This window comes from Aphis gossypii, chromosome 3 (assembly GCF_020184175.1).
Source record: "Aphis gossypii isolate Hap1 chromosome 3, ASM2018417v2, whole genome shotgun sequence".
Taxonomy (NCBI): Eukaryota; Metazoa; Arthropoda; class Insecta; order Hemiptera; family Aphididae; genus Aphis; species Aphis gossypii.
In genome coordinates, this window is record NC_065532.1 from 22029356 (window position 1) to 22042935 (window position 13580).

General features: G+C 25.4%; 2 protein-coding genes across 2 annotated transcripts; one reads left to right on the top strand and one right to left on the bottom strand.

Moving 5' to 3' along the window:
- Positions 1-2727: 2727 nt before the first annotated feature.
- Positions 2728-6047, bottom strand: LOC126550896 (uncharacterized). Its single transcript, XM_050203441.1, has 8 exons — positions 5649-6047; positions 5361-5506; positions 4445-4696; positions 3934-4333; positions 3680-3855; positions 3425-3590; positions 3163-3305; positions 2728-3069 (listed from the first exon to the last, which is right to left on the bottom strand). Exons 1-8 carry the CDS (start codon positions 5719-5721, stop codon positions 2728-2730), a joined length of 1698 nt encoding a protein of 565 aa, XP_050059398.1. The 5' UTR covers positions 5722-6047.
- Positions 6048-6566: 519 nt separating this feature from the next.
- On the top strand, positions 6567-7502 carry LOC126551033 (uncharacterized). The gene has a single exon (XM_050203786.1). It carries the CDS (start codon positions 6567-6569, stop codon positions 7500-7502), a length of 936 nt encoding a protein of 311 aa, XP_050059743.1.
- Positions 7503-13580: the final 6078 nt, after the last annotated feature.

The following is a 13580-nucleotide window of genomic DNA, read 5'->3' on the forward strand; positions in this document are numbered from 1 at the left end:
AAATTAACATAATTATCAAAAAAGTGCATGATTATGCGTTTAGCATTTTAACTATTAACATTAAAATAAATTATAGAAAAATTGATAAAAACAAAAGTTAAGTATTTTACAATTTATAAAAAAAGTGCATTTTTTGAATACAAAATTTCAATTAGTAACTTATAAACTAAAATATTATTTAAAAAGTAATGGAGGAATCTAATTAACGAAAAGAAACAAAACTTAATCCACTTTTAGATGTATGAAAAATACACAAACTTAGTTCATCATTAATTGCAAAACATATCAAATCACTACATTTAGTAACTTTAAACGCTTGTATATGCTCATTAAATTCTTGAGTGTTTAATTTATAACATATTAAAAAAGGCATCAATTCATCAGTTAAAAAAATATATTTTATAGTTACAAAATTAGGAATATTTTCCATATTATATAGTAATGTAAAACCATTAACATAACGAGTACCGTGTACATCAACCCATGATATAAATTTAACATGATTCAAATCATACATTAAACAGTTATTTTTAATTAAATTATTTGTAATTTTATCAATAGTAAATTTAGATAATTTAATTTGACGACCAAAATTAAAAGAATTTGATAATATATCATTTGATATGAATTGGTAGGCAAGTTTCAATTGATGTTTAAGACTTAAAGAATAACAAATATTTTTTCTACATGTAATGGATTGTGCAGTCATTTTTGACTCTCGGTGTTTTGATTCAAATCGCATTGACCAAACATGTATTAAAGGGCCAATTTTTTCTATAATAAATGGATAGTGAACAAGGTGGTGGTGTTTTGGTTTTAGGTGTGTATTAAATAATTTTATGTATAGTTCATGATGTTCTGTAATTAATGCTTTAAGTAAATATGGAAAATCTTTATTTATTATTCTAGAAGTTATAATATTAATAATTTGCTTTAAGATCACATAGAGTTGCCAGATTTCTGAATTAATAGGTATTAAGTCGCCTATTATAAGTCCTAAACAACGAGTGAAACATAGCATTTCGCCAGCAGACATTTTAAGTTTATTCTTTTTTAAAAAATCAGGTGCTATTGGTTGAGGTTTATTTTGTATATCATGGGGGCCATAATCAAAATCAACCAACCGTTGATTTAAAGTTTCTAATGAAAAGTATTTAAAATTTAAAATAAAACTTTTTAGTATTTCAGATAGATCATAACTGCATACACCTTCAAGGCAATCGTGCATAAGATCTACTGAAAAATTGTTTGTTACATGAAAATTAATTACATTGTTCCAAATACAAGGTTCTTTTATTCCAGTCAATGCCAAGTTATTAATTATTAAATCTTCCGAATAATTTGTCATATTTCTAAGACTATTGTTATTTTGAGTAGTTTGGATGTTACAGTCTGCTTTTGAAGTTTTACAAAATCTGCATGGGAAGTTAGCCATGAAGCTCTCAGAAAATCCTAAAATCGAGTGCAGACCTAGATTATCTCCAACTATTAAGGCTAGGGAAAAATACAACTTATAATTTTTATTATCAACAAATACATCAATACCAGTAGTTTCTAAAAAATTAATTTCTTCAATCAACTTATTAAAAATAATTTGATTTCCAAAATCTTTTCTAACAGTTGAGTTAAATAGTAGTGCTAAAAATATATTATTTATCTTTGAAGAATATTGAGAAGGCAGACATGGACTTAGTGAAATATATACAGCTCCTAATTTTTGTATACCTGCATGTGTCCCCAATGGATTATTTGTCTCATAATCATCAAAAAACAAAATGTATGGTATAAATAATTTATTAGGATTATTAATTTGTTTTAAAATCCAATTATCATTTACTTGAACAAAACTACTAACAATATTTCCTTTAGCTAAGTAAAGCTTTTCTAAATGTGTTGTAATAGTTTTAAGAACATTTGGGCATTCAAAAAATACTTTGAAAATTGACCTCAATGAAATAAAATAAATATTAATAGGAATTGTATTAATTTAACCGCAAACTTTTTTTTTTTTACTACCTACTTTCACTTCAGTTGGTTTTATAAGAACCCCTAAATTTTCTAGAATTTTTATCCTGTGATATTCAGTTTTTAGTTCTTTAAAAGGGTCATCTAAAATTTCAAACATTGATGAAATACGTGACACTTCGTTACATGTAGAATTGTTTAATTTTAAAGTATTTATGACTTCGTCTTTTAAAATATTTAAATAAGTTTGAGAAAAATGTATGTCTTCTATTAAAAGCTGTACATGTTTTCTAGGTATAATTGATTTATTGTACCATTTTGATATTAATTTTATTGCATCATTTAAAACTGAGTTTTTAAAATTTTCTATGGATATTTCAGTAGTTTCATTTGTTAAATTTGTTTGATTATCAATATTAGAGCCCTGAGGAGTTAGATGATTATTTTGAGAATGAACAATTGTATTATCATCTAAATGTTGAACTTCAATAAACTGATTTTTATTATGTGTTTTTAAATGTTTCCTATAAGAATTTAATGAGTCAAATAGGCGTTGACAATTTGAAATATAACATTTATAATTAGAAATAATACAATTAGAATGAAACAATTTAAAATGTTTAAAAAGTTGGTTATTATTACCAACTTCCTTAGAGCATAAAAAGCAAACGGGCTTCATGTTTTACCTAATATAAATTATTTTATAATATAATTTTTAATTATAAGTACAAATAAAATTTAAATTTAAATATTAAAAATTAATCATTTTAAAATGTTTAAATCATTCATAATACTATTTACTTGTTGAAAACTATTGTCAAACTTGGTGGTTATATTATAAAAATATTTCTGAATGAAAATCCATATAACTTCACATTCAAGTGGGTAATTTAAATGAAAAGAAAAAAAACTTTTAAGACATATGTCAATAGCCTTTAGGGGACTTTCCAGTTTTATATAATTACTGTTAATTACTACATAGTAAGAAGATACTTCCAAATCATTGTTTCCATTAACAAATATCATGTATGGTTGAACACTATGTCCTTTCCTTAATGCTTTTTCTTTTGTTTCTCCATCAATTTCTTTCAATTGAGTGAAATTCTAAAAAAAAAACCAAGCAATTTAATTATAATAATGACAATTAAATATGAAAAAATTAATTAATGCAGATTATAATATATATTGCAATCTTACATTAGTAAAGTATATGAAAGATTGTCGCAATTCAATTTTAGATGGACGCCATTGTGTTTTAGAGTTTAATCCAAATTTACGTTTTATATTGACTGGAGAAAATAGTTCCATTAACAATTTTATAGCTGCAATATCATCATATCCTGAAAATTAAAATAAATATAAAAAGAGTTATCAAAAAAGTATAAGACCATATCACAGAATATTAAAAAATTTAAATTTTTAATATTTGATTGTTATTTCATAATATATTTTCACTCGCCTGAAGAACTAGGAGTTTTCAACTCGTTTAATAAAACTGAAAATTTTTCTTTAAATTTGGGTGTACATTTTTCTGTATACATAATAAGTTGTTTCTTAAATAAATCAAATTTTACAAAGAAAGTAAATTCTTTTTCAGGGTATAATTTACTAAAATCATTCTCAATCTAAATTTAATTTAAGAATACAATTTTAATTGGTTAAAAGGTTAAAAGGTTTATAATTTTAATTATATGAATTAAAGGTTTAAACTAACCAATACAAATGCAGTTGAAGTTTTTAGCCCCGGAAAAACTTTAAAACACATGTCTTTTTCTTCGTTAAATTTAGTACTATTGTTATATCGTAGTTGAAAAGTCTTATCCCATTTTTCTAAAAGTGTTTCCCAAGGAGCTACATTATTCTTCAACCAAAACATGTCATCCTCAATTCCTAGTGTTTATAAAAATTTTAAATTTAAAAAACAGAATAAGAGCACTATTACAGTCATGTAATAAATTAAGTAGGTACCTTCATAATTAATAGAGTGTGTTGAATCTGAACTATCAGGTAATGCTTTAGAAAATTTATTTTTATTTGAAATTTCTCTAATTATTTTTCTTAGATTGCAATATTTATCCCAAAGTTTTCCTCTATTAGGTGTTTTTTTGTCTCCTTCTCTTTGATATGGAATAAAATATGTCTGAGAAGTTTCGGTTGGAAATAATTTAATGATATCTAGTGCTAAGGTTTTAAAACAATTTGTTTGTAAATTCTGGTTCTCATTTTGTTGTAACATAGAAGTAATGATTACATGAGTCATTTTATTTCTCATAAGACTGTTCAATGATTGATTAGCTTTATAGAAATTCAAAATTATATTTCCCTCAGAGTGATTCAACAAGATTTCATTTACAGTATTTTTCTTTTCCTATATTGTTTTTAAGAAATATTATATTCATTAGAAAACATAATATAATTATATAAAGTACTAGGTAATTTAATATTTCCTAAATTATATATAACTTCTCTTAACACTTACAGGCTCTGGCAAAACTGTTACATTATTCAAACTAGTTAAATTAGCATTTGTATCATCATAACTTATATTACTGGGAGTATCTTCATTTAAGTTAGAATTTATATTATCATCAAATAAATTTGTATTGCTCTTATCAAATAACAAATTATTTGCTGAATTATTTGCAAACACAGAATTATCTTCCAACAGTAATATTTCTCTTAAATTTCCATTTTCAAATATATTATATTTAGAGGAACCTGAATCAACCTGCTTTAATAAAATACATAATATCTATGTATATCAATAATTTATAATTGTGTGTGGAATTACCACCTATGGCCAATACAAAAGATATTGGCATGAAAAATATTAAATTTAATTAGTTAAGTCAATATTTATATAGTTAAGTTTGAAGTTAATAGTTAAAAAAAAATTACATGCTAATCATTAAGTTACTTAAATTTTAATTTAGGTAGGTATGTCAATATTTAAAACATAACTTAAGAAATCTATGAATAACTTATGAATTGTGACTAGGTACCTATTATACATTGTTTCTAGTCAACAGGTACCTATGTCAGGATTGGTACCATGACATTAAATATTAATAATGGTATAAAATATAAAAATATCTTTAGTGGTATCTATAATAAATAATGATTAGGTAAAACTGTCAGATACTCATGAGTGAGTTTATTTAATAACATATTTATTACAATGTATATTGTCTGCACATTTGGTTTTGATATGGCCATAGGTGGAGAAAAATATTCTTACATCTATTTGAATTATCTATCATAGAATACTTATTATGTTAATATAATCTATATTTCAGAATACACATTACACACATTTGCCATTTCTACATCTAATTATATAGTATATAGTAAATATGTTTAACTAATGAGATAGTCTATAGGTTATAGGTACTTACCACAGATTGAGTACTATTTCTTTCTTCTAACTTTTTTAATTCATTTATTTTATTTAAAACTTTAGCTCTCTGGCCTATTTTGGGTATTAAATTAGCTAACATACACTCTGTTAAACATATAAATGCAGAACTGTCAATGTCTTCATCTGAAAAAAATCATAATAAAAAAATTTAAAAAAAATAATTAAAACTAAAAAATTAAAATAAATAAAAAAATAAAAAAGTAGGTAGATTATGTTTAAATTATTTATTATTAAAGCTTAGTTGTATTTACAATAATTAACTTACCTTTGAATACTTGAATTATGCTTTCACTTAATTTTAGTTCATTTACAATGTTTACCACAAAGTCATCAGCCATAATTAAAAAAAAAAACGTTGAATACTTTTTTATAGGTATAAAATAGTTTTTAATATTGTACTAGGTATAGGTATAATATGTAGTAATTATATTATAATTTATAACAAATAATATTGTGTTTTATTATAAGAATTAAGTACAAAATATAAAAAACGTAAGTTGTGAAAATAAAATTTGGTTTGACTTTAAAATGTTGGCATGCAACACACACTGTAGCCGCTATTCAAATGTAGTGCAACCACCACGAGGTTTTATCTTTAATCGTCAGTGCAACTATATAATATAGTAAACGTTATCGAATATCATAGTACCCAGACAAAAAAGTTATTGTTGGAAATAACAAAAAACAGTATTTACTATTTTTATTGATTTATTTTGGTAACTCAACTATACAATGTAGTTGATAACAAATTTTTACTTTATTTATAATTGGATGAACTCAACAATGTAGTTGATATCTAATTTTTACTTTATTTATAGTTGTGTGAACTTAACATATTTAACAATGCAGTTTTATTAGCTGTTACTAAATCAATAAGTAAATAGAACTACTAATTTAGTTGATCCAACTACTAAGTAATCAACTATTTACTAAAACTAAATTATTTTTTTCCGTGTATATTTGTTTAGATACACATTCAACAAAACGGTATTTAAAGAAAACTGCAGTTCCTACATGTAATCTGCCAACACGATCTATACGCAAAGTAATCAGCCCTAAAGAAAAAGAACAAAATAGTTCAAGACTATTGAGGATTGCAAAAAGAGCAAATTGTCAATTAACATTTGAAGATTGTGAAAATGATAATATAAATATTATTAATGAAACTTTACCAAATATTCCAATGGATGAACATATTGATCTACCAACAACTAGTGATGTGTCAGTCAAAGTTTCTAGTGGTGACATAAAACTGAAAATATTAACTTTAATGGACACTGAGCAAAAACTAAGTACATTAACAGGTATTTCCTCTTATCAACTTCTTGATAGCTTAATTGAAAGTATGCAACTTACAAATCTAGTTTCCAGTCGTAATCAAAATATTCTTTCCCTTAAAGAAAGAATTGTAATGACATTTATGAAATTGAAACTAGCTATATTTTTTGATTGTTCTAATGATAAATGCAAGCGAAATACTATTGATATTTTATCATTTATTTTGAAACCAATCATTTCTTGGCCATCTAGAACTGAAATAAAATGCAATATTCCAACGTGCTTCAGAAAGTTCTCAGATAATAGAATTGTTAGAATTGTTATAGACTGCATTGAAATTCCATTAGTGAAACCTAAAAATTTAACTGGATCTATAATAACTTATTCACAATATAAATCAACTTACACAGCTAAATATATGACAGGCATAACACCTGGTGGAATTTTATCTTTTATAACTCCTGCACATGGTGGCCGAACATCAGACAAATTTATATTTGAAGACAGTAAACTAATTGATAAATTAGAGAACGGAGATGCAATAATGTGTGACAAGGGATTCCTTATTGACTATATTTGTGCTCAAAGGCTTGTAAAACTTTACAGACCACCTTTTTTGAAAGAAAATAAACAATTGAGTAAAGATGAATCACTTATGAATGTAGATATAGCTAGTGCAAGAGTTCATATAGAGAGAGTAAACCAGAGAATAAAAGTTTTTAATGTTTTCCAAAAATATCCCTCTAATCTACTCTCTAGATTAGTTGCTTCATTTACAATAATATGTGCAATAGTAAATTTAAGCCATCCAATTCTTGCAAATGATAAATTTGTTACCTAATTAATCAAAATGCAATTTATGTTAATTAATTTTTGTATTATAATATTGTAAATAATTTTAACATATAATATAACATTTATTTCATGTCCTAACAGATATTATGTAACATATTATTAAAATAATTTGTTTTTAAATTACTTAACATTTAAAAAATAAATTTATCATCCTTTAAAACTGTAATTACAAACATGCTGGTATCGAAAGAACAATAGAGACAAAAATTAGTGGCAGGTAAATTAAATAAATACATCCCCAATTGTATTTGTCCATAGTAGGGGTGACGATGTTTTAAAGTATAAATGCCTTTCACAATTGAAATATACTTACATTTTTTAACACTTTTTTAATTCCAGCTGTTTTCCCAAGAAATGGACATTTTATTTCCAAAAGCTTTATTGGTTTACCAAATTCAAACACAACACCATCAGCTGAATATCCTAACCAAGGATTTTTGTTACTCACATATAAACCTGGTTCAAAAATTTTACAGTTTACAGAAGAGTTTAAATATAAAATTTTTGCAATTGGTTCATATTTAATCCCATGTCTGACAAATTTATTTGAAAATATTGCATTACTAAAATATTTAGAAGATTTTATCTGCCAATTGGGGTTTTTATTTTTAGTGTATGTGTACAATGAATAGCATCTTGATCCTGTTATTCTAAATTTTCTTTGTGTTTTCCATATATACTTAGAAATACTACTATCAAAACATACACTAGCTACATTAACACATGTAATTTTTTCATATTGTTTTTGACAGCAATGTCTTAAAGGAGCAAATATATACTCAATTTGTATTATATTTTTACTCCTTTTTTCAATTTAAGTGAACATGTGTTTAAAATCTTCACTAGGATAAGTTATATGATTAGTGTTTTCTATGTCTTTATTATAAATGTGTTGTTTTCCTGTACTAAACATAAAAAAAAAATGAAAATACCAAGTTAGTACCAACTGAGGTATCTAATTTTCTATGAAAAATTAAATTTATAGTTAAATAATTTAAAATATTTGGTAAAAGATATTAGTTATTTTTTATTTGTGTATAGCTAACTCAATGAAACAAAAGAATTTAATGCTTTCTGTGTTTTTTTATAAAATAATACCTGTGTATTAAAATGGCTGAATTCTTATTTCTATCAATTAATATCTGTGTAATATGCTTTTGTTTTTCATCTGATAAAGATGTCATAAATATGGTGGATTTTTGAGAAAAGCATAAGTGGTCTTTCAATGGCTTAGGTAAATATTGATTTAAAGTTGTTTTCTGACCACTCCAAGAACACTTTAGATCAGTTTGAGAGATAGGTTCTAATGAACTAATCCCATTTCTTAATAAATAGATCCACATTAAAAATTAAACCATAAAGTAAGTTGGTTAGTATTTAAAAAAAACTGGTCAAAATTTCACCAAGCTAACACTAACCTGTTCAGATAAAGTAATGTTGACACAATATGTTTGCACTTTTGACTATTTCCGGCTTTGCATGAACATAATATTTTTGTTATTTTTATACCATTTTCATTTAATTGTAAGCTCCTGGTTATATTATGTGGTTTATCCCTTTTTGCTGAAGTTTGTAAACACATACCTAATATATTAATATGGTTTAAATCTTTACTAAAATATCTACAATTTATTAGATGTCCACTATTTAAGATATTTTTTCCTTCAACCATATTTCGTGTGTTCGGAGTAGCACTACAAAATGTATAAACATCCGCCAAAGAAATTCTATCCATTTTTATATTATGTTAGTTATGAATGTCTAAATATTAATTAGATTACGTTTCCCATCCAGTGTCAATAAATGCAACTCTGATATCTTTAGTCGATTGGGGATGTCAATTCCAAGTGATGCCAAGAATACTGTGACGATATGTTCCAGTTGTCTTCCGCATATAAAAAAATCCAAAGTTCCTCCGTTGTACATAAGAAACGGTTATGAGTTAAACAGTGTTCCGTCTTCAGTTACGCAATTAAATCAAATAGAAAAGCAAATGATTTCCCTTAGATTACCGTTTATGAAAATATTCAAATGTCTTCAAAGTGATGGACAGTTAAAAATTAAAGGTAACGTTATCATAGTTCCAATAGGTCTGACTAAGACTACATCTATTTTGCCAAGGCGTGCTGAAAATTTAGTTGCAGTTAAGATGATGAAGGTAAAATCAGTCCTCTTTACAAATTCAATATCTGGGAAAATCACATAATCTAAATATTCTCCCTCCTGGGTGCATTTCGTACATGATGAATATCCACTATGGCCTTTGATTTTAAGTACACTTGCTTTAGCAACAGCATCAAACAATAACATGGAAATTTTGAAATTAAAATATTTACCATTTATATCTATACCATTTAAAGTCATATGAATAGCCTCATTTACAAACTCCTCCAATAATTAATTAAAATCTAATGGTTTATCGTAACCATGATAAATTCCAACACAAAAAATATTCAAAGGCAATAAAATTTCAACATTAGAAACTAAACATAAAATTGGATAAACCTGGCTTAAAGATGAATCACTAAGTGGTAATCCATCAATGTTTATACCAACCTTTATCACATCAGGGATACTTAAAAGATCAACTTTTTCCAAAATATTTACAATGCCATTTTGTAAACCGAAATTATAGTATTTTCCCGGGTTAATGTCACGCAAAATAGTTCTTCTCTGTGTTTGCAAAAAGGTTCTGGGATCTTTTGGAAGATTTCTCAAATCAGGTATTTGCTTTTGTATAAACAATAACTCGCGTAAAGCAACATGAGTAATTTTATTTCTTATTGCCCATGCTCGCAATTGGTCAGGAATGTCTGCATTTGTTGTCAAATTATTTTCAAAATTGTCTAGTATACTGGATTCTAATTCAGTTGAAATAATTCTTGGCAAAGTTAAATCGTTGTTTACTGTGATCGTCTGTAAAGGTTGTTTGGAAATACTAGCAGGATTGGGAATATCTTGTTCAATAGTTAATAATTCATTTGTCATGTCTCTAGAATGAGGCCTACATTGGACACTTGTTCTAGGATATTTAATAGTTGAGTTACTAGATAATATTACATTGTTTTTTCTAATACAGTCTAAAGTTTGAAGTTGTTGTCTTATATTTTTATTAAATTGTGACTTGGACGATGATGGGCATTTTTTGTTATTAGCATATTGTTTTTCAGAATCCATATTTGATTATGTATAATTAATCCTAATAATAAGTAAATAAATTACAACTCTGACATCTTAAGAATAAAGTTGAGGTAGGTACCTATAAGTATGTTACCTACTTAAATTTTAAAATGTTACTTACACATGGATACTTTCAAAGAATAACTTTAAAATAAATCAAACAAAATTTGTATAGAAAGCCAATTAAGAACATAGTACCTAATTAGTAAGTATGTACCCTAATAAAATGTGTATTTTAAATAGCAGTTTTTAATGAACGTATAAGAAAAAATAGACCTTTTATTTTACCTAAATATAATTAGGTAGGCAACTATTGCAGAATACTATATTTTATAATATATTTGATCATTAAAATATATAAGGCCACAGAAAATGGACAAAATTATAATATTTTTTTAGAATGTGAAATTGCCTACCTATATAATATGAAAATAAAATATAATTTAAAAAAAAATGAAATATAAAACATAATTAATTTGATTTTTTATCAATAATTCACACCAGAAATTAAATTTAGTTGTGAATGTTTGAATAATATTGATGAAAAAATGAGCATTGGCCTAAAAATTTTAAATCTTGGTTGGATAATAATTCACTTCAAATTAATTATGATAAATCCTCATTTTCACAATTTATAATTAATTGTAGGTACATAATCATAATGTTGAATTAAATAACTATTGACTATATAATACATGACAAGTTGACATTTATTAAGATTTTTATTGTACCTATACATTTGTTAATATATTTTACCATAGCTATGAACTATTCTCTTAGAATGTTAATTAAATTTTCATGAATGAATTATAAAGATAATTTTATTATTTTATTTTATTAGGACTCTCATTTCTACAGAGTCATTGTCTATTCGTTTGTCCGTGTGACCTTTTGGTTTATCATGGCAAATACAATTTTATTATTTAATAACCAAGAGTTGTGTTATTGATATCTTACAGATATATAAATAAGTAGAAATATTGAATAGATATCTTAATTTGTATATACACCAGTTATGACTTTTGGTTCATATGACATATCTACATTCAATATCTCATTGATATTCAAAAATTTTCTACAGTGCTATTTAAGATATTCAACCGATATTAATATATAAAAATAAATATAAATAGAATATTTATTAAATATCCCTTTGCTATATGGGTGGCTTGAATGTGACCAACTCTTTTTGTTATAATGTTAATATTGTATAATGTAATACTGTTGTAGTTTGAAATTTATTTAATAAATAAAAAAATAAAAACAACCAATACGCAACTATATAAATAAATTGTCAATTTATGTAAACAAATTGTGGATTCGTAATCTATAGATCCTATCTATGATGTATGAATTAAATTTGAGTTGTAGTCTGTAGGTACCTACTTCAGTACTTATCACTTTATATAATCACCTACCTACTTTGGCATAATAAATAATAGAAAAAAGCTAAGCAATACCTAACCATAAATATCCAAGTTCTACTGATTAATTAATAATAATACATTACAATTACCATGCAGTAGTCATGACACATGATGTACCTAAATAAAATAAATATTTATTATTATTTGTACCTATATAATAGGTACTACCTATGCAGTGATTTTTTAAAAATAATTATTTATTATTATTGTTAACGAATAAATTTATTAGTGTACATATAGTAATTATTGTAATAATAATAAATTTAAATAACTTACCACGCACCACCGGTGTATAACTGAAAGTTGCAACAATGACAAAAAATTAAAAAACGGCACAATTAGCTCGGAGTAATTCACCTCGGGTTCCAGCGTAGGTAGGTTAGGTTACTTACTGACAAGTATACGACACTACAACAGACGTCTATAATACTCTATACAACATAATAATATTATGTGTTTAAAAAGGGCATTTAAACTTTAAAGGCTAAAGCACTTGTCACTAGTTAAAACACTTAAAACTTGAAGAGCAATAATTTTGACATCAACGGCATCTGGCAAATCAGTATTCAGTAATAATCATTTATACATACGGCATAACACGCATATAGTACACACACACATATACGCACGGGCGCAGATAGCAAATTTTCTGTTAAACTGGGAATCCGGGCCGTTTAATTCGAACTATATTTTAAAGATAACAACTAATAGATGACTATTCATGGAATATTCCCCATTAGATATGTATCAAAGATTATGCTTTTTGGATTATTCATTATATAATTAAAAACAATTAATAAGAAATGAATATGAATATCGTCGATGGGTGACTAATAGGTCGTATCTCAAAAAAAAATCGATTTTATGTTTTATACATAAAAAAAAGCAGGGAAAAATAATACATCTGTGGTGATAGTGGTTATGTTGACACCATTGACTTTATACCACGGTTATCTACACAGGTTGGCGTACGAGAGTGTTATCTCTGTTAAAGTGGCATTTGTAGTGAACTATTAGCGCTAGTAGTCATCGACCCGACATTAACATACATTTCATACAGAAAAATATAGTTTTTCATTCTTTGCTCATAAACGACTACAAGAACATAAAAATTTCTGAGCAACTAAATTATAGATTGAACATTTTTATATCAAATAGAATTACTCTGGTGTTTCTATCTTAAAAATAACGTTTTATTTTCAAAGAAAACACTATACCTTATTTTGGTGCCAAAAATCAAAATAACATTACTGATAAAATAGTTAAAAAGGTTCTTTACTTATATATAATATTATGACTACCTATAAGAATAGTCATACAAAAATGAATTAAAGGTACCTCTACAAAAAAAAAAAAAAAAACAGAAATGTTGATATAAGAAGAAGAAAAAATAGTTTAAATATAATATGATTAAAATGGATAATAATGAAGAATGAAATATTTATTTTTTATTGACT

What these genes read in the sequence shown, in the direction of transcription:
- LOC126550896 (XM_050203441.1), bottom strand. Translation starts at nt 5,721, where the DNA reads ATGGCTGATGACTTTGTGGTAAACATTGTAAATGAACTAAAATTAAGT. An exon ending in TAACAGTTTTGCCAGAGCCT is followed by an intron (nt 4,334 to 4,444) that starts GTAAGTGTTAAG and finishes AAAACAATATAG; the next exon opens with GAAAAGAAAAATACTGTAAA. An exon ending in GAAAACTCCTAGTTCTTCAG is followed by an intron (nt 3,306 to 3,424) that starts GCGAGTGAAAAT and finishes TTTAATTTTCAG; the next exon opens with GATATGATGATATTGCAGCT.
- LOC126551033 (XM_050203786.1), top strand. Translation starts at nt 6,567, where the DNA reads ATGGATGAACATATTGATCTACCAACAACTAGTGATGTGTCAGTCAAA.